The sequence below is a fragment of the Vidua chalybeata genome, chromosome 11 (genome assembly GCF_026979565.1).
Source record: "Vidua chalybeata isolate OUT-0048 chromosome 11, bVidCha1 merged haplotype, whole genome shotgun sequence".
NCBI lineage: Eukaryota > Metazoa > Chordata > Aves > Passeriformes > Viduidae > Vidua > Vidua chalybeata.
This window is the reverse complement of record NC_071540.1, coordinates 20182112-20201917: the sequence shown is the minus strand read 5'-3', so window position 1 is coordinate 20201917 and position 19806 is coordinate 20182112. Positions and strand designations below refer to the sequence as shown.

General features: G+C 53.5%; 1 protein-coding gene across 1 annotated transcript in view; it reads right to left on the bottom strand.

The window, feature by feature from the left end:
* Positions 1–19563, bottom strand: part of ACSF3 (acyl-CoA synthetase family member 3) — a 53573-nt gene extending 34010 nt beyond the window's left edge. The window contains exons 1-5 of the mRNA XM_053952432.1: positions 19418–19563; positions 16334–17055; positions 14769–14924; positions 4942–5096; positions 4365–4510 (exon numbers count right to left, since the gene is read on the bottom strand). Coding sequence (XP_053808407.1) covers positions 4365–4510; positions 4942–5096; positions 14769–14924; positions 16334–17055; positions 19418–19424 — 1186 coding nt within the window. The 5' untranslated portion in view covers positions 19425–19563. The remainder of the gene's footprint in view (positions 1–4364; positions 4511–4941; positions 5097–14768; positions 14925–16333; positions 17056–19417) is intronic.
* Positions 19564–19806: the final 243 nt, after the last annotated feature.

Here is a 19806-nt window from a genome sequence, read left to right as displayed (position 1 = left end):
GCTGAGCCCTGTCTTCCTCTTGTCACTGGTATTTCAGGCAGTTGGGTTCAAGTGGCATTTTCCCTGTCCTGGTCTCATTCCCCTGCTGAAGCCCTGGAGATCTGCTATCCGTGACATCATGATTTTGTCTGCTACATTGGTCAGTTGCCATGGAAATGGATATGTCGTCGTAGCCCAGATTTATGGCATCCCTGCAGGATCAGCCAAGAGCAGATGGGCTATGAGGGAGTGAGATTTTATTGCAGCAAAACTACCAGAACAATTAGCAAATCTGGCTGGAAATAAACACAAAGCGACGTGGCAGCTCCGTGATCCGTGTCTGCTCTGCTCAGAATTGCCTTTGGCATTCTGGTCAGCCAGCACAGCCACGTCCCCCCCCTCACCAGCAGCACCCCTGGGCTGCTCCCACCTCCAGGCCAGACACTGCCAGGAATCAGAGACACAGGGCTGCAGCAGGGCAAGGAGGGAGCCACGAGCCAGAAGTGCCCTGAGGTACAGTGTCGAGGTATTTATGGAATCAGAGAATCACAGAAGTCGGATCCCACAAGGATCATCAAGTCCAGCTCCTGGCTCTGCACAGGACAACCCTGAAAATCACACCATATGTGTTGTAAACAATCTTGCACCTGCCACAGGAGGCTCCAAGAGGCCTCAAAGCAAGTAACAAGTCACAGAAAACACCCTCAGTGTTGCATGGAAGGTTGCTGGAGCCACCTTCTAGACTTCTGTGGGAATGGTTTCTCCAGGGTGAAAAACTGTGTGTGAACAGACTCCAATCTGCCCACAAAACATGGCACGTCTGTGGGCAGGCACCACACAGTCAGTCCTGGAAAGCTCATGGAGGGGAGCAGAAACCAATGCAAGGAACTGCCAGGGGCTCTCACACACTTGGAATTTTTCAAATCAAGGTCAGCCAGATGCCTTTGTGGAAGATGCTTCTTCCCTGGAGATCAGCAAGCTGCTGACCTCAACATGGGAATGGGCAGTGATTCATGGGCATCAGGACTCCAGGATTAGTGCCCACTGCTGGTCCCAGCCCTTGGGAATGAGACACCAAAGATCAGCACAGGGCTGGCACAGAGGAGGTGACATGTTCCCCACACAGTGTTTCAGATCACAGTTACTAACACAGCCCCACCAGTTCCTCTCCTACTTGGCTAAAATAAAACCAGCATGTAAAACAAGTCCCTTGGTGGAGAGCTGCTTCCTTATGTTTCTGTCTGGAGAAGCTTTTCTGATATTTAGGAAAAAGTGACAAACTTCAAAAATCAACATCTGTAAAGGCTGAAAAAGCTCCTACCATTGATCAGAGCTCCACAAACCTGACAGGATTAATAGAATTTGTGCAAAAACAATGACTAGAGCCTCCCAGGCCCATCCACCGTGTCAAAACATGCCCTGTGCCAACTCCAACAGGTCAGCAGAAATTTGGGCCCGTTCCCAAAGGAGCAGCCCCGGAGGTTCTGCCTTCATCAAGCCACAGCTGGGGTGGTCAGAAGGGGTCAACACTCTGCACTGGCTTCCTTTTGTCCCCAGCCATAATCCCGAGGGGAAGCTGGGGAGAAATCTCTGCTCCTTCCCCTCTGCATCCCTTCAATTTGGAGACTCGGGGATGTTAAGCAGGGCTGGCACCTCGCCCGCGGTGTCACCGGGCAGCGGGCAGGAGGGGGGGACACCACTCTGCTTTCACCCCTTCTCCTCTGTTTAAAAAAGTTGTCAGCTCTTCCCAGATAGATTTAATTGGCCCCGTGCTCGGTGTCCTTCGGTATCTGGGTAGCTCGGTGCTGCTCTGTCCCGGGAGGATTGGAACAGGCCAACGATAAGGCACTCAAGGATCTCACTGTCAACAATACACGGAGTCCCCGCTGTAGCAGCTATTAGCTGCCTCTGATCTAAACCTCCAATTAAAGTGGTGATTAGGCCCAGTGAGGCATTCTCCGGCCATGAATTATTCATCTCCCTTCACAGTAACAGCACCAGGGGGGATTAGAATGAGAGCTGGTGAAAACAGAGGCATTTTAAGCAGGGTTTTAACCATATACAAGCAAACATTTATCTTTCAAATCTTTCATCTTTGCTGCTACTGGAAATTAAAGCTCCCACACCCCCATCCCTGCCCCTTCAGACCTGTGCTGTGGGTGGAGAGTGGGGACACGCTGCTGGGGACACAGGCAGGATGGGCAGGGACAAGGACTCGACCTTTCTCCTGCCACACCAAGTGCCTGCAAGAGGGCAAGGGGAGCCCCAGGATCTCTCCTCAGGTTCATGAATCACAGAATGGTTTGGAAGGGACCTTAAAGCTCATTCCATTCCACCCCCTGCTGTGGGCAGGGACACCTTCCACTAGCCCAGGGTGCTCCAAGCCCCATCCAGCCTGGTCTTGGACACTTCCAGGGATCCAGGGGCAGCCACAGCTGCTCTGGGCACCCAGAGAAGGGCCTCACCACCCTCACAGCCAAGAATTTCTTACTAATATCTAATCTAAACCTAAAGTTAATTGTGAAGCCATTCCCCCTTGTCTTGTCACTCCAGGCCCTTGTCCAAAGTCCCACTCCATCTTCCTTGTAGGAAAGCCTTTCAGGAACTGGAAGGCCACAATTAGGTCACCCCAAAGCCTTCTCTTCTCCAGGCTGAACAATCCCAGTTCTCTCAGCAGAGGTGCTCCATCCCTCTGATCCTCCTGGTGCCTCCTCTGGGCTCACTCCAACAGGTCAAAGCAGGAGAGAAGGTCATGTGCTGCTCCCAGTCCAGGAGAAATCCTCTGGCAGATGTCCCCTGTTCCCAGCCCACCATCAGCTGCCTCTGGGATCCCTGTGGTACCTGGTGACCTCCTACCCAGCCTCTAACAGGGCACTAGATCAAAAGCTTTTTCACAGCTCCAGTAAATTATGCCTCAGCTTCACCCATCTGCTTCCCAGCTGACACTTCCTGAAATAAATTAATCAAGCCTATTCAATTATAGCCTCCTTTCTGTACGGTTTCTTGCTGATCCCCACCTTTGTGAGACACTTCCCTCCCCTCTCGGGGCTGCAGGAGCCCCTGGATGGGGCTGGAGTGACAGTCCCCAGCCCCTCTGCTTTGGCTGCACAAGAGGATTTGTGCCCAGGTCCCCTACAGACCCCAGGATCCACAGGGATGATGCCTCAGGAGCACAGCCACCAGCTCTGGGGCAGGAGCTGCCCTTCTGGGTGCCAGCTTGTGCACTGCCATGATACTTTCAGTCTTATTCCTTTTCTCTTTTAATCCCCTGGGAAATTTCTGGAGTCTCCACTCATTTTCCCTCACAAAAATCAATAAAAAGCAAATATAACACAGGGACAGTGCAATGATCCCTGCCCTGTCCCCCTGGGGTGTGAGGCTCACACACAGCTCGAGCTCCTGCAGATGGGAGTCTTGTTTTTCCTGCTTCCCTCTCCTGCCTGCAGGGATGGGGCTGCTGGAGGAAGATAAAACGGGCTGAGGTGGGGTGAGGGAATGACAGTTACCCTGCAAAAGTAAAACAGAGTTTGCATTTCAAGCTGTTCTCAGGCTGAGGAGTCAACGAGGGGGAGTTTTGGCTTCTCCTCTCCCTGTGCCACCCCTGCAGAACCCAGTTCCTGCATCCCATGGGATTGGGGTGCTGTGGGAAGCTGTGACACCCAGGACCCCCTCTGGGGTAACACCAGTTCCCCAGGAGGCTGCATATGGTGCCATGCCTGCACAGACAGCCTGTGGGGAGGCAGGTGGCACAGGGTGGGCACACAGATGGCCACGCTCCAACCACAGGGAGAGTGGGGGCATTTTACATTTGCAATGTCTCAGATCAATTTATTTCTAGGTTCCAGAAAGTACAGCTATGGAGAGGAATCACAAAGTGTAGCTCAGAGAAGGGGGGGAAGACAAGGAGAGAACAGGCCCAGAGTGTACAGCGAGGTGTGACAATTTTGAATTCCTGAAGAGGCAAGAAACAGGCACTAAAATAAGAGTGAGCAGACGTCCTATTTTAAGTGTTCAGCACTGATGGGTTGGACAAGCACTGCTGTGTGGAGAATCCTGTGTGACACCACCCAGAAATACAACTCCAGGCAGCAGGGGCTGAAGAAACATTCCTTCAATTCACTAAGATTTTGGAAATAACAGAGCATCAGTCTGGAGCGTGCCAGCCTGGTCAGGCCAGTGGGCACCACTGCCAGCTCTGCACACACAGCTTTGATCCCTGGGAAACCCAGCAGCCACTTCCCACACATCCATGTCCTGAATCCCCAGTGCCAATTCCCAGCACCCTTGTTCCTGGCGTGGCCTCTCCTCACTCACGTGCAGAGAACAGCCCAGAGCACTTCCCAGCAAACGCCTCCAAACAGGGGGCACCCCCTGGAGACTCCTACCTGGGACACGGACTCCATGCAGAGGGTTAGAAAGCGCCATCCCAATCTCAGTCATCCCATACCTCTCCAGCAAGGTGTGCCCCGTGATGCTCTTCCACTTCTCCAGGACAGGCACAGGCAGGGCTGCTGAGCCTGACACCATTAACCTGCACAGGGAAAGGCCAGGTAAGAGAGTACCTGAGAGCACCTTTGCTCCAGGGAATTTGCAGCCTGACACACGGGCACAAAAAGTTCTACGTAAAACCTGCAGCCCCAAAATCCTTTTAGCCAGTACCAGAGATGCCCCTCACATTCTCAGCCTGATATGGGGTTTAAGTTAAGCAGGACAGCCTCTTAAAAGAGATCCTGGAGTACAAGCCTGGCCTGCAGGACAAAGTCCTCAGCCCTATGTTACACAGGGTGACACATAACGAGCCCCTTCTGGCTCTCCCATGCAAGAGTGGCTCATAATTAAATAATGTCACCCTTGTTCCTGTCACAGAGACACCAAAGCACAACAACCAGCACTGAAAGAAGTGATGCTGAAAGGAAAACCTGGAGCACCCAGCAAACCAGCCCCTGCCCACAGCTCACCCACCTGATGTTCTCCTGGCAAAAGGCACGCACGAAATCCCGCACTTGGGGCTGGGTGAAATGCTCGTCGTAATATTCCATCAGCTTGGCATAGATGGTGGGCACTGCCATGAACACATTGACACGGGGAGCCTGGGAGCTCAGGAGCTTCTTCCACACCTAGGAAGGAAGGGAACACACATGGATGAAAATACACCTTTGCTATCTAAGGTTTCTTGGAAGTACAGCTAGAAGCTGTTGTGTGCCCCCATCCCTGTCCAAAACAAGATCCCAACTTTCATCATGCCCTTGTTTCCCAAGGCACAACGTTCATCTCTCATCCCACCAGTGGATCCCGCACCCATCATCACTCATGAGATGATGGAAATGGCATTTGTTAGTCCTGTCATGCTGCAGCCAAGAATTTGCTCACGAAGATAGAAGCTTGTGGCAGAATCAGCTCATTCCCTTATCATGCACAGCTCTTCAAAGGCAGCACAAAGCCACCAGTATTCCAAAGCACAGGAGCTCTTCTTTGGAAAGACACGGCCCACACCTGATACACAATACACAGCTTGGAGCCCATGGACCTCAACCTCTGAGGCAAAGCTGGGAAGAGAGGAATCAGGCACTGGGAGTGAGACTTCATGAAAATGGTGAGGTACAGAGAGCCATGTCCCTGGCGAGCTCAGAGGAGCCACCAGAATGCACAGGTAAAGCAGTGGCAGCAGGAGACAGAGGCTTTTCAGGAGGGCCACTACCCCAGCCACACTCTTCCTGAGAGGGATGTTCCCTGTGGGAATAATGTTCTTCAGCTGCAACTCCTGCTGACCTGTGGGAACTATGAATGGGGGCAAATTCCAGCAGCCAGCTCTGCTGGGATGTGGACAACGACACCTCTGCGCAGCCAACCGCGGGTCAGAGGCACAACTGTCACACCTGAGCCCGTTCCTGCCACACCTCAGCGCTCTCCCTGCCAGGTAAGCCCTTCCCAAGGCAGGAGCGATGCAAAGCCATCAATAAATCAGAGCCCAGTCCCTGCCCCGCCGGTGACAAATGTATTCCCTAACAGCTCCTGACACCGAGCGCTGCCTCGGCGCTCCCCGCGCACGCTCAGCTGCACACGAGCGAGGCGAGGCAGGGATTGATTGAAGGTGAGCCAGGGATTCTCCTTCATGCTGTCACTCTGCCCCTTCCCTCCGTTCTGCTCGCTCGGGCTCCGTTTCATCCCTTTCTCCTTGGCTGCGCCGGCGCCGCCTCCCCCCGCATCTCGCACTCCGCTGCTCCAGAACAATCAGCTCCTAAAAAAACCCTCCCAGCGCCGGGTGGTTGTTGTTAACAGAGCAGGACACATCCACAGAGGCACTGTCCCACCCAACAGGAGGGAGCTCACGCTGCCTCCCAGCCCAGGGACAGCCCTGGGTGGGGAGAGTTGAATGCACAAGGTGCAAAGCCACTGGACACCCCGGCAGGTGGGACACGAGCACTGCCAAGATCCCCTGGGAAAGGAAAGCAGAACTGGGATGTGACTTCCTGCACTCATGGGTGATAGGTCCAGAGAGGGAACATTTCAGTCCCTGCAGAAACCCACCTACCAGCCAGATTAGGTAAAAGTGCATTTAGAGGGGTCTGACCTCCCCCATGTTTGAACTGCTGCCTTGAGAGGCTGGTCTGGAACAGAGAGTAGACAGAGCTAAATGGAAAAAACAGGTATTTATTGCAAGGCCTTAAAAGGACACACCTTGGGCAGCACAAGAGCCTGGCCAGGGCTACAGCCAGGTTGAATCCAAGATGGATCCCAGTCACGGGTGTTTACACTTTTCTAAGTTTTGGTTCATCTACATATTGGGTTTAATTGTCCAGTTACAGCTCCAGGTCATGAAGTCCCAAGCCCCTGGCTTGCCCCCTTCCCTTTGCTGTTGTTGGTGCTTTTTGGGTAAGGTTGTCCTTGATTCTCCAGCTGGGAAGGGATTGCTTTGTCCAGCTACCCTGTGAAGAGAACCTATTAACACCTAATAAGAAATTTCAGAGTTAAACACCAGGCAGCAGAGAACCTGAAAAACAGAAAAGCTAAAACCCAAGGCATCATTTCCCAGCCCCCTTTTTCCCCAATATCTTTCCCATTCTAGGCAGCAGGGTGGAGAAGGATCTCTCCAAAGCCAGGGCTGGATGGATCTGCTCTCCTCAGCCTGGTGCTCTGAGAGCCATTGCTGTGGGCAGGGAAGGACACGTGATGGCAAGCAGGGACCAGGACTGTGCTGAGGGGATTGAATGGAAACAGATGCTCAGGGGTTGTTCAGTCCTTGCTGTGTGATTTTGTTTTGCCTTCCCAAGTCCCGAGCAGCTGTGGGAGCGCAGGCAGACTTCCAGTCTGGCCATGCAGCAGAGTTTTTGTCACATGACTTTGGATCTGAAAAACCCCAAACCCATCTAAACAGAGCAAGTCTCCCTTGCACCCCAGAGTCCCCTGTCCCCCTCTGCCAGCTCAACTCCTGCCTTAGATAAAATCCTCCCTCCTGCACTGCAGCCACAGGAGCAGCTTTTCCCTGTCAGTCCAGCTCACCCAGCAACAGACCCTTCCTGAGGATAAGCAGCTGCCTTTGGATTTGTGCCACCAGCTGCTGGGGTGATCTGCTGACAGCCAGACCTCTCCACCTGCTCTGCTCCTGCTCAGCCAAATCTGGATCCTTCCCATGTGTTTTAGCAGGACTAAGCCGTGGGACAAAGCTGGCAGCTCCGAGCGCTCCGCAGAGCCCAAGCTGGCCGGAGGGCTTGGCACTGCCCAGCCAGCTGGAACAGCTATTCCTGGCTTCTAACTGTAACTCCAGGCTTTGAGAGAGGGATCTGGGAAAGCCTCGTTACCTGGGACTAATCAATCAATCCCGTGCAAGGCGCCAGCTTTGTCCTTGCAGCACCCAGCATCCCCCGACAGCGCCGGGCTTGGAGCAGCACCGTCCATACCCCGAGTTATCCCACTGTCACTGTCACCACGTTAATTCCCCGTGCACAGGGCACTGGCAGCCCAATGTTCTGTTTTGTTTTGCTCACCTGATGCCTCCAAGTGCTTTAAAAAAGCCATGGATTCGGGAAGCAAACATGGCACCGTGTGCCAGGGCTGCCAGGCTCTGCAAAGAAGGGAAGCAACAGCCTTCCCATGGAATATGCTCAGGAGATGGATCAAGATTCCTTTTAAGATAACCAAGGGCTAGAAACGAAGTTTCTCACTGCAAGAAAGCAAGAGTGGATAGAGCTTCCCACCAGCAATAACGGCAGGGAATGCTTTGGGTCAGGGCTGCCTGTGCCAGCAGAGAAGTGGGAGACCTAATGTTCCCAAGAGCCTTCCTGTCAGCGTGACATTCCTGATTTTCCTCCCCTCCCACTGCTCAAAAGCATATCATGAGCTGGCCAGTGGGATTTTGCCATCATTAAAGAAAAAAAAAAAGGAGAAAATGACACCAGTGGGTACAAAACAAGCGCAGCAAGGCACAGCTGGGAGATTTTTCCCACTTATTTTTCCCAGCACGCAGATGGTGAGTGAGGATGGCCAGTCCATACAGCAACCTTCCCAACCAGCCTCCAGACCTGCTAAGGTCACCTGAAGGAAGAGATGTGAGCACAGAGGAGAAAAGGCAACAACTTTTCCCTTTAGAGAGGGAGATGTGCCATGCCCCGAACCAGCCAGAAACACCAAATCCAATACCTGGGCATCTTCTCATGCAAAACGAGAAGAATCAGTGGCAAACCCAGTTATGTGCTAAACCATGTAAGATTTTGGCTGATAGAAGATTCTCAAAACCAGTCAGAAGAACTACAAGCTGTAAAGGAAGCAAATATCAGCATGGATTTTTCCATCAGCCCACAAACGGATCACAGCCAGCCCGCGGTGCAGCCTCTATTGACAGACACAAGAGCTCCTCTCTTCTATAAAATTATTGTGCCATTTTCAGTTGTAATTGAATCTTTTCAAGCCTTTTCAAAAATAACAATGCCTCTAATGGAAGGTTAACTCAGCCCTTTACTTCCCTCTTGCTCAGGGAGATGGGTCTGTGTTTAGCACTGCCTGCTGCCATGTGGGGAGCACCATCGAGGAAAAGGGATGCCGGTGATTTTTGGAATGTCTGTGGGAGCAACAGGGCTGTGGCCAAAGCAGCTGCTTGTTTGGTGAGATCCTGTGCCAAAGAAGAGGGTGGGAAGCTCCTGTAACTCAACAGCAGCAGCCAAGGGACTGCAGGACCACGCTCACACATCCGACACCAAATTATCCCAAAAGATCAGATGGGCACATGAGGTAGGAGAGCACCAAGGGGAGCTCTGCTCTCTCCCAGGGACTGAGCCTCCAACACTTCACAACCAATACACAGAGAGAGAGGAACATTCTTCTCTTCAAAGAGAAATCAGGCCCTCGGTGGCTTCGTCTCATGTTTGTTCTAACCCCAAACTGTTTGCGCTCTGTGTGACTCTGGTTTTAATCATTTATTCATCAGCACAGTTTGATGGCCCCTCTGCATTCCAGGCTGAAGCTTTTAAACCCTTCCTATGCTGGAGGCATACTGAAAGGAGCAAGTGCTTTCCCTAGGACCTGGAAATATAAGTAAATATGACAGGCTCTGGTTCCATTTTTTATATTTCCCCACACACATCAAAAGGCATTACTTGGGAACAGATGCTGAGGACAGACGGCAGATCTGGGGAGATGGGAAAGAAAACCTCTAACTTTTTAAAGCCAGGTCTGTGAGAAGTGATCAAACATAATCCATTCACTAGTGACCTGCTCCTCCCTCCACCGACTCCTCTTTGAGTCTGAAATAAAATTACTCCTCTGAAGCCTCCCATTAACAGATGAAAAGACTTTCAGCCTCTCTCCAGCTGAAGCTGGATGGGGGCCGTGATCCCCAGCGTGCCTGGATATTGGAGCTCAGGCTCCTCTGCTTGGATTTGCTTTTCTTTTAAAAATAAACCAAAAGAGCTGCCCAGAGTGATGTTTGCAGAAGTGACAGATCCAGGGGAGAGGCTCAGTGCAGTGCACGCTTCTCCTTCCCGGAGGCAACAGCGACTGCCGAGCCCTGGATCTCCCTGTGCAGCCCAGCCAAGGTAGACAGCCCCAGCACCCAGCCCAGCCTGGCTCACACAGAGAGCAGCAGTGACAAGGACAAAGTTTGCTCCCAGATACAGCCCAGGCCTTCAGGAATTCAGGGCTGTGAGCACACGATGCAGCAGCACCCCGGAGCAACACCTCCCACTCATCCTGTGCCAGGCCTGCAGCTCCCTCCTACCATGGGGAAAAGGTGCCACGGGGGACAGAACACCAGGGGAAGCTTGTCCCGAATCACACACCACCTTTGGGCACACAGCACTCCTATTTCCCTAGAAAGAAGGATCCAAACAAGATGATTTTGATGGCTTTGAGTGTGACATTGTAAAACAGGGCATGGTTTTTAGAGGGCTTGATCCTCAGAGCACCTTAAGTCAGACACGCAGCGAGGCTGGCACTGAAACAGCAGCTCCTGGAACTGCAGGGCAGGAAATCTGCATCTTGGCATATTCATCATGGAAGGGGTTGCAGGGCACAGCCAGGGCTGTCACTGCACAGGCAGCACATCACAGCTCAAACCTGCCCAGCGGAGCCGAGCGGGCAGCACGCGCCACAACTGGGTCACCCGGAGTGGAGATTTCCATCAGCTTCTCCCATCACTCAGCACAGCAAGTTTCTTCCTTCAGGTTTTTCAGTACTCTTATTTCCCACTCTGCACAAGAGGCTGGAAGACCTCCCAGGATCTGCTCTCGTGTTTATCAATGCAGAGAGCTGACAGGGAAACTTTTGCCATTGGAACATCTTCCCCTCAAGGCAAGGTCGGGGGTGTCCAAGGCAAAGAGCAGCTCTTCCTGTTGTTCAAGCCCAAAATGGATCCTCTTTGTCCAAAAACCACAGCAGAGGATCCTGTAAACCAGACACTGACCTCACCATTTGCTCCAAAATGGTCCTGTCCAAGGAGTGCCTGGTCTGGAATGGGGACATCAGTGTGTGACTGTCACAGCAAGCACAGGGCACCCTGGGCTGCCCCGGGTCTGTCTCTCCAGACTCACTGACTTTTCCACAGAGCAACAGTCCCACCACAGGCTGTGCTTCAACTGATGCAGGGAGGGAGATGGAGGGAGGCAGTCACTGGGAATGGATGCTCCAAAGGGTGCTTGGTGCAAGCCCTCCTGATGCTCAGAGCCTTCCAAAAGCACTTGGCCAGGAGGAGAAGGCTCCCCCTGCACTCCTTCCTTAACAGAGACAGTCACCTCTTCACCTCTGTCACCAACGTGCACAAAATTTGTACAAGCACAGCACCTTTAAAATCCCTACTCCTGGACAAGAAATTCCCACTCCAGCACCTGGGACAGGCCAGCAGCAGCTGAGAAATGCAAACAGGAACAGTGCAGCTGGAAGAGTAAACTCAGCTTGGGAGCAGGATATGGGGGGAGGATCATACAGGGATGCTGAGGCTGCAGCTTGCTCTGGCTCCAGAGGAGGTTTCTGCCCTCACACTTCTCACCCTTGAAAACCAATGAAACAGCAAACCAGTAACATCACAGCCAGCCATGCCCCACACAGCTGCTGGCAGAGCACCCCTCGGGCTCACTGCTGTTCTCCTGCCTGCTCCATCCCTGCCTGTGCTGAAGAGTCTCCCCCCACAGCCATCCCTGCCATTCCCAACCCCTGAAGCCCAGACAGGAGCACTGGATGCTGCTCCCATGGGCTCCCTGTGAAGACACTGCACCCCAAGGAGCACGAGCACCAGAGGACTCAGTACATCACGTACGAGTCGACTAATTCTGGAAACTAAGGGTCCATTTATAAACCCTTTATTAATAAATGATTAATAGACGCAGCCATATTTTTTAATAACTTGCAATAAAAAAATGCTACGAAAAGCTTAAGCAAGACAGTCTTAACAGATGGTGCTATAAAGTGAATTATAACATGTACAGTAGCTAGTGCAGCGTAATGGATGTCCTCATTTAATAAAAAGAATCTGATTTTATGCAGCAACTTTCACGCTTGAGGCACCTCAGCACACTTTAACGAGTCGTCGTGGCCTCGGCAGTAGCCACAGACATCAGATGCTGTTTTAGTGAGAGGAAGGATGTTGGTCAGGACACCAGGGCTACTCCACAGTCCTGATTTTTAACCTTTCCTTGGACAGCTCCCAAAACCAGACGTAAAGGTCTGAAAGCTGCCACCTCCTACCCCTGCACGGCGGGGAACGACAAGCAAGCTGTGGTCTGGAGCTGGGAATGTCTTTTCAGGGGAAAAAAAAAAAAAAAAAAGAGCATTATTCCCACCACCAAAACCAGACTGCCATCTGTATCCACGACTATAAGGCACGCCGCAAATTATGTAATTTAATAAACACTGTAATAATAAAGTATTTATTTTGTATAATGAAGTGTTAGTGATTAGAAACCAAACACACATCGGGCGTGCTGCTGCGGTTTCTCTTGAACCTTTGCCAGTATCACTCAAGGCTAAATATGTCTGCAGCAGGTTGAGAGTAAGTTCCTCGCCTTGTTTTGATCAGCCTGTCAAGTGTTTTAGCTGCCAGTCGAGTTTCTTTATATCACACTATAATTGGCTGCTTTCTCAAGGTGCAGCCAAGGAAAAAAAGCACACGGCAAAACTCGGGCTCCTTTGGCAAAATCCTCCACTGCTGCTTTGCTGCAAGCTGATTGCAGTAGCAAAGGGCACTTTGTAAACAGCTGGTGAAAATAGAGTGGAACTGAAAGGCAGCTTGCAATAAACTCCAGGAGAAAGCCTTATTTACCCTCCCGTGCTCGCTTTGGAGTGTCGATCAAAACCACTTGCAGCTCCCACGGGAGGCTCTCGGAAAAATAACGGGAATGAAAGGAACCGGAGAAGCAAATGCCGTCCCTCCGAGCCCCGCCCGGCGCCAGCCGCCCTCCGTGCCCAAGTTCAGCTCCAGGGTCAAGCGGCCGCCCCCAGGGCTGTCCCCGCGTGTCCCTGGTGTCACATCTGGGGACAGCTCTGATCAGAGCAGGCAGGAGGGGGGTCCCGCTCCCCCATCCCGACCCCATCCCTCAACGTCAGCTCATTGATTTGCAGATGTCGGGAGAGAGCAGAGGAAAAGGCGAGGGTGCGAGGGAGCATCAATCACCGGTGGCACAGGATGTGGAGCACCGCGCCCTCCAGAGGCTTCGCTCCAGCCTCTCAGCGGCACCTCCAGCGCTGCTCCAGCTGCACCCCGAGCCTTTGGGGTCACCCTAACGTCGGGGAGGACAACTTGGCAGCAATCATTGGGGTGAAAGCACAGGCTATGGCAGCCAGGGACCGTCCTGCCTTCTACCACAGCATCCTACCAATTTACTCTGGAAGTGCAGAGCTGCCCTGCTGGGGTTCCGGGGCTGTACCCCCAAAAAAGGATCAGTGCTCAGGTGTCACAGCCACCCTGACAGAAAAAGGAAGTGTGAATTTTCTGTGGCTGCTGCTCTGAGAAGCAGAAATGAGCCATAAAGAATCACCTGGCCCTGCGGCCGCTCCGGTCGAAGCTGGGCCCGCCCTCACCTGGCAGCAGCAAAGCCAGAGACCTCCAGGTGTATCCCACACCCGTGCACTTTGTCCTTTCCATGGGACAAGCCTTCCCAGCATGGGGATAAACACAGGCAGGGAGAGCAGCCTGGCAGTTAGCCAGCACGGGCTCCTTTGGCTTTCCCAGGGAACTCTGTAATGACAACACTTCTGCTTCCTTTCTGCTCCGAGCAGCAGCAGCACCTGAAAACCCAACTGTCCCTTAAAAGTGACACTGCAGACACCACCCAGGACACTGGGAGATGTGGATGGATGGTGCTGCATCCCAGGGGCTGGGAAATGTAGAACCTGTTCCACCTTTACTGCTGCCTCTCCCTTCCCCTCTCCCCATCGTGTGCCACTGCTGCAGAGAACAAAGGATAAGCACAACACTGGCACTGCTGTTTCCTGGCTCAGATAGAAAACAGCTTTATAACAGCATCATTCCAGTAAGGTTTCCCTCCTGCCACTTTTCCTAAAAGCTGCAAGAAGGTCTGGATCTGGAAACTCTCTCTCACATCACTGAGTCCAACCCGACAGCTCTGTTAACTCTTGTTTCTCCACAGAGGAAGAGCCATCTTTCCATGTAAGTGAGGAAAACCAGGATTTCCCTTACCTGGGCTGCAAAAAACTCAAAAGGCTGTGCTCTGTCATGTAATGCAATACAAAACACTAAGGATGTAGGACTGGAAGGGGAAAATTTGGCAGGGGCAGCCCAGGAAGGTGGTGGAGCCCCTATCCCTGGAGATGTCCAAGGAATGACTGGACATGGCACTCAGTGCTCTGGGCCAGGTGACAAAGTGGGGATTGGTCACAGGGTGGACTGGGTGACCTTGGAGGTCTTTTCCAGCCTCAGTGTTTTGGGGATTTTGGGAAATGCAAGTCACTAAAGAATTCAGCAAGCAGCACACCACTAACACACAAGAGAAAAAACAGTATTTCCACCTTTCCTGGCAGTAAAAAAAAAAAAAAAAAACCAAAAACCCCACAGCCCTAATTCTGGATGGAAACACTCTCGGTGGGCACACACAAGGGTCCACCCAGCCCCAGCCAGACCCCAGGCCAGGGCTGGGAGGGGCAGTGCAGCATTCCCATTCCAACATCACACTCACGCGAGCTGCACCCTCTGGAAGAGCACATCTACCCCGGGCTGAGCACCCAACCAATTCCCTTTGCTGTGTCCCACACACAGCCAGTGGCTAAAGGGGCTGGAATTCCTTAGGAACTCATTCCCAGGGCTGCTCTGGGTGCAATCCTGCTGCTGGATTTCCCCCCGGGCTCACCATGTGCGCGCTGAATTCCGGGAACATGACGCACGTGGCTCCCACCCACAGCGGGCACAGCAGCTTGTTGATCACCCCGTGGACGTGGTGCAGAGGCAGCACGTGCAGGATCACATCCTCCTTCTTCCACTCCCACTTCTCAACCAGCCCCGTGGTCTGCAGAAGAAAACAAACAGCGCGGCCTTAGGGCAGGAGGAAAGGTTTTCCCGAGGTATTCCCAAGGTATTCAAGCCCCAGATTCCCTGGCAGGAATTCCAGGACTGCCTGAGCACAAAATCTTTCTTTTAGGATCAGCAGGAGAAAAATTCCCACCACAGCAGCAAGAACGCAAAAGGAACACCTTCAGCATCCTGTCAGGATGTGTCCTTAAATCAGCAAAGCCCTTCCTTGTTCCTGGGAAATATCAACACTGATTTTAAGTAGGACATACAAAAATATTAATCTACTGCTGCACGTGAAGATTTGGCAGAAATAGTAATCAAAAAGCTAATTTTCCCAGAATTCTGTTGCCATAGTTAGGACACTGATGACATCAGGCTTTTAGCACCTGTAAGGGATAATCAGTAGGAGCAGGAAATTGCTGATAAACAGAAAGTAGGTTTCATGTTAGTAAAAATTATGAGAGCATCAAGCTTCCAAAACACTCTGCTCTGAAGGGATAATTATCTGAAGGGATAATTATCAGGTTTCTGGGTCAACAATGCCCTTCAGAGCCCAGTGCTGGCAACTGCAAAGCTTATTTCCAGCCACCTAAAAATAAGAAAAGCATCTGAGCAGTGGAATTCGGTCATGTCTCTCACAACCCTCTTCCACAGGGCAGCGAGCAGCTTTTAGATTTCCTGCAGGACAGCACAAAGGATGGGGACTGCTCAGGCCACCCCCCCCAAATATTCAGCATGTTTGTGAGGGAACAGATTCTTTGCCCAATATAGCCAAGCCCTGGCTCCATCCATCAAGCCTTTCATTCCTGCTGGGACACTGCAGGATCCGAGTGCCCAGAGCAGCAGCAGCTCTCGAGGCACCCCTGCATTCCCTGCCCTCCTTCCCTGATGGAAGCAGTCTGGCAGTTGCAGGCACTGATAACCAAGTGGTGAGGCAGGCAGCAGGCTTATTCAAACTTTTAATTCCTTTTGGCTCTGAGAGCTAATGGATTTTTTTGCCTTGGGGATACAGAGCTGAATAATGCACAGGATTCACACAGCACTGGGCTGGGCTAAGACACTTTCCAATTAAGAGCAAAGATTCTCCCCTAGTCAGGGGGCAGAAAAGCAAATGGCAAAGAAATCGGGATTTTTACAACAGGTTTCATCCATTCTGCTTTCCAGGAAAGCAGGGAGGAGAATCCACCTGCCTCGGGATGCAGCTGCAGCACCAACAGGCCAAGGTTTAGAGCCTCACACGCTGCTGTGTGCTCACCTTCCAAGCGTGGAGGACTCCAGAGCTGCAGCCCCACAGCTCTCTGCAGGAATTTGGCAGTGGAACGGTGTTTGCAACCCCAAATCCCCTCCAGATCCCAAGACTTTGTACCTTGGCACGAGCCTGGCAGGGGGGGCAGCAGCACTCACCACAGCCTGCACGTTCTCGTGGGTGCTGAGGACACCCTTGGGCCTCCCCGTGGTCCCGCTGGTGTAGATGATCATGGCTCCTCTGTCCTTCCACGAGGAACAGCTTGGCAAGGGCCCCTCCTCCGTGGCTGCAGGGCTCGTGCATCCACCACCACCAGACCTGGGAAGTGGCAGCACGGGGACTCCCAGTTTCTGGGCACTGGGGGTTATTTTCCCCAGGAATTCCTCGGCCGCGACGAGCAGGGCGCTCTGGGAATCCTGGATCACGTACTCCAGCTCGGGCACCGGGTGCTTCCTGTACAGGGGCACCGCTATGGCCCCGCTCATCCACGAAGCCCACTGGGCCACCACGTAGGAGGCATCATTGGGGCACAGAAACGAGATCCTCTCTTCCTTCAGGTCCCTGCTGGGGCACTGCAGGAGCCTGCAGATCTCCCGGGACAAGCGGAGGCTGCGGCTGAGCAGGTCCCTGTACGTGTGCTCCCCGTTCTGGTCAACGATGGCCACTTTGTCCCCAAAAGCCAGGGCCCTGGTGAACACAGGGGTGACGTCACTGCTGCAGGTGGCCCAGGCTGTGTGCAGAGCCCTGTGGGGACAGCCAGCCCTCCTCCCGTGCCACGTGCAGCGGGACAGGTCCCGCAGGAGGCAGCGGAGGGGCCGGCACAGCTGGGGGAAGAGCAGGGGGAGCAGCATCCTGCCAGCACGGCCGGGCTGGAGCGACTCTGCAGAAAGCAATGATGGCAGCACGTCAGCACGGGCAGGCATTACCCAGGGGGTTATTCCCACCCAGGCAAAGTGGCAGCCCTCATTTGAATAATATCCACTGTATTATTTATGTCCCTGCCTCGGAGTGCCACATCCTGGGCAGCCTGAGCATCCCTGGGTCCTGCCACGATGGAACAGGAGGCAGAGACCCCTCCCTGCACAGCCCCTAACCCCTAAAATCCAGCTAATTTACATGATGAACCAGCTTTCACAGAATCCCAGAATGGTCTGGGCTGGAAGGGACCTCAAAGCCCATCCAGTTCCACCCCCTGACACCTTCCAGTGTCCCGGGCTGCTGGCAGGCAGGGGGTGAGATGAGATGGGCTTTAAGGTCCTTTCCAAGCCAAGCCATTCCACGATTCTGCGACGAATCCCAAACCCCTCTGCACAGCCTGGAGCACCCTCTCCATAGAGCACGGAGAAGCAGAGAGGAGAGGACAGGGCTGTGGCAGGGGAGAGAGAGGGATTTGCTGCACAGAATCCAATCAGCACCAAAACATCCCCAGAGAGGTTCCATGACAAGAGGAAGCAGCCAAAGGATGACAAGCTCTCACTCTCCGAGAGCGGCCGTGACACTTCCCTGACGCCAGCAATAACAACCTGATTTTTCCCTTTTTTTTTTTTTTTTTTTTTGATAAATGCCTATTAGTGGAGCAGCTCAGCTCCAAGAGCCTCCCAGCCCAGCTTCCCAGTGTGGGGAGGAGCTGGAACAAAGGGGACCCAGCCCAGCAGCTCCCCGGGGCAGAGCTGATCAGGGCTGCCTCAGCTCAGGCTGCACAGGTTTATTTTCCGTGAGCCCTGCGGTCTCTCCCCTCTGCCCTCGGAGCATTTCCCCACCCAGACGCTGGCCCTGCTCAGATTTTCTTTTGCAAATCAACCTCAATTTCTGCTTCTGCAAAACAAGCTTGTGATTTAGGGTGGAAACATCTGGGGGAGCAGAGAGGCTGCAGCCCCAGAGCGGGGTGACCGTGGGAACTCCTGACACTTGCCACCAGCATGGAAAAAAACAAAGCAGCTCAAGGCAGAGCTCGTGTGACGTCTCTGCATTGCTCTGGAGAGACTGAAATGCAAAAACCCGACCTAATCCACACCCTAAACTGAGCCCGTGGCCATGGCAAGGTGTCAATGCCCTGAGCATGATGAGGGCCATGAACTGGAAGATGGCTTTGCCCAGGAGCAGCGTGGCTGATGCTCTCAGTGCTCTCACTGTTCCTCTTTCCAAAAATCAAATTACCCCGTTCCCTGCAGTCTGTGTTTCATGGAGCAATTCACAGCAGCACCTCCAGGCAGGCCTGGGAACGCTGGGTGTTACAGAGCTGGGGTGCAGACACGTGGGGTACAGGGAGAGGTAAATCCAGGGGCTGTTTGCCACCCCCTCCCCTTGCTCAGGGATCCCTGGTGCCACAGACACACCTGGAAACAAAGTCTGTCCCTGGATCCCACGGGAAGGGGAGGGCAGTGCAGAGATGTGGCTCTGCTGCCTTGGAAGGGAAGGTTCAAATCCCCTGGAAAGGAAAATCCAAGCCCTCTTCCTCCTCCTCCTCCTCCCAAGGCTGAAGATCTCAAAGCAGCTGCAGGGCTCTCCCCAGCTCCCAGCACAACAAAACCAGTGCAGACTGGGAGCTGACCCACTGCACAGCCCTGGGCACTTTGTGCACCCCCCTCTGCACTTCCTGAGCATAAAGGGCATGAAATGCATTGCCTGGAGTAAAAGGATGCAAAGTGAGTTATTATAGGAATGATCCTGGCTCCAGCTGTGGCTGTGTGGCCAGAGCGAGCCTGACCTGCAGGATTCCACCCTTTCCTCATGTACAGGCACGGGAACACAAAGGGATTCCTGGCTGTCCTATGACAGAGATAAAAATACTGCCTTCTTAGAAAATCATAAAAAAATACTTTATTAGAAAACCATAAAGTAACCAGGGGACTTGGAAAAGGCATCAGATAATCAAATAAGGCATCAAAATCATAAAGTAGCCAAGGGACTTGGAAAAGGCATCAGATAATCAAATAAGGCATCAAAATCATAAAGTAACCAAGGGTCTTGGAAAAGGCATCAAACAGGTGCTGACTGTTCCCCCCTTCTCACAGAACAAAAAACAGGGAAGGGTTTGGGTTGGAAGGGACTTTAAAGCCCATCCAGCCCCACCTCCCACTGTCCCGGGGTGCCCCAAGCCCCGTCCAGCCCGGCCTGGGGCACTGCAGGGAGCCGGGGGCAGCCACAGCCGCTCTGGGCAACTGTGCTCTCACAGGGCTTTATTCTCCTCTCACTCCGGAGCGGATTCCCACCCTCCAGCTCTCTGCCCGCAGCCTACTCACGGCACATCGCGGAGCAGGAATCGGCGAAAACCGCGCCGGGCTTCCCGAGGTACCGGGCCACAGGCGCGCCCCCGCCCAGGCCCCGCAGCCAGCGGCGCCCGCACGGAAGGAGAGCCGGGTCCGAGCGCTCCGGGCCGAGGGCAGCAGGCCCCGCTCGGCTCGTCCCGGCTTTGGGACATCCCGGGGCCGCCCCGGGGCCGCCCCGGCGCCGCCGCCTCCCGCAGCCCCGCGGGGCCTCACCTGCCGCCGGGGGACCGCTTCGGCCGCGAACAGCTCCGGCGGGAACGCGGCGCCGCGACACGAACGTTCCGCGCACGAATGTTCCGCCACGCCGCACCGGATTTGCGGGGATTTGGCCCCAAAACGCCCGCGGGGGGCGGGGCCGGGGC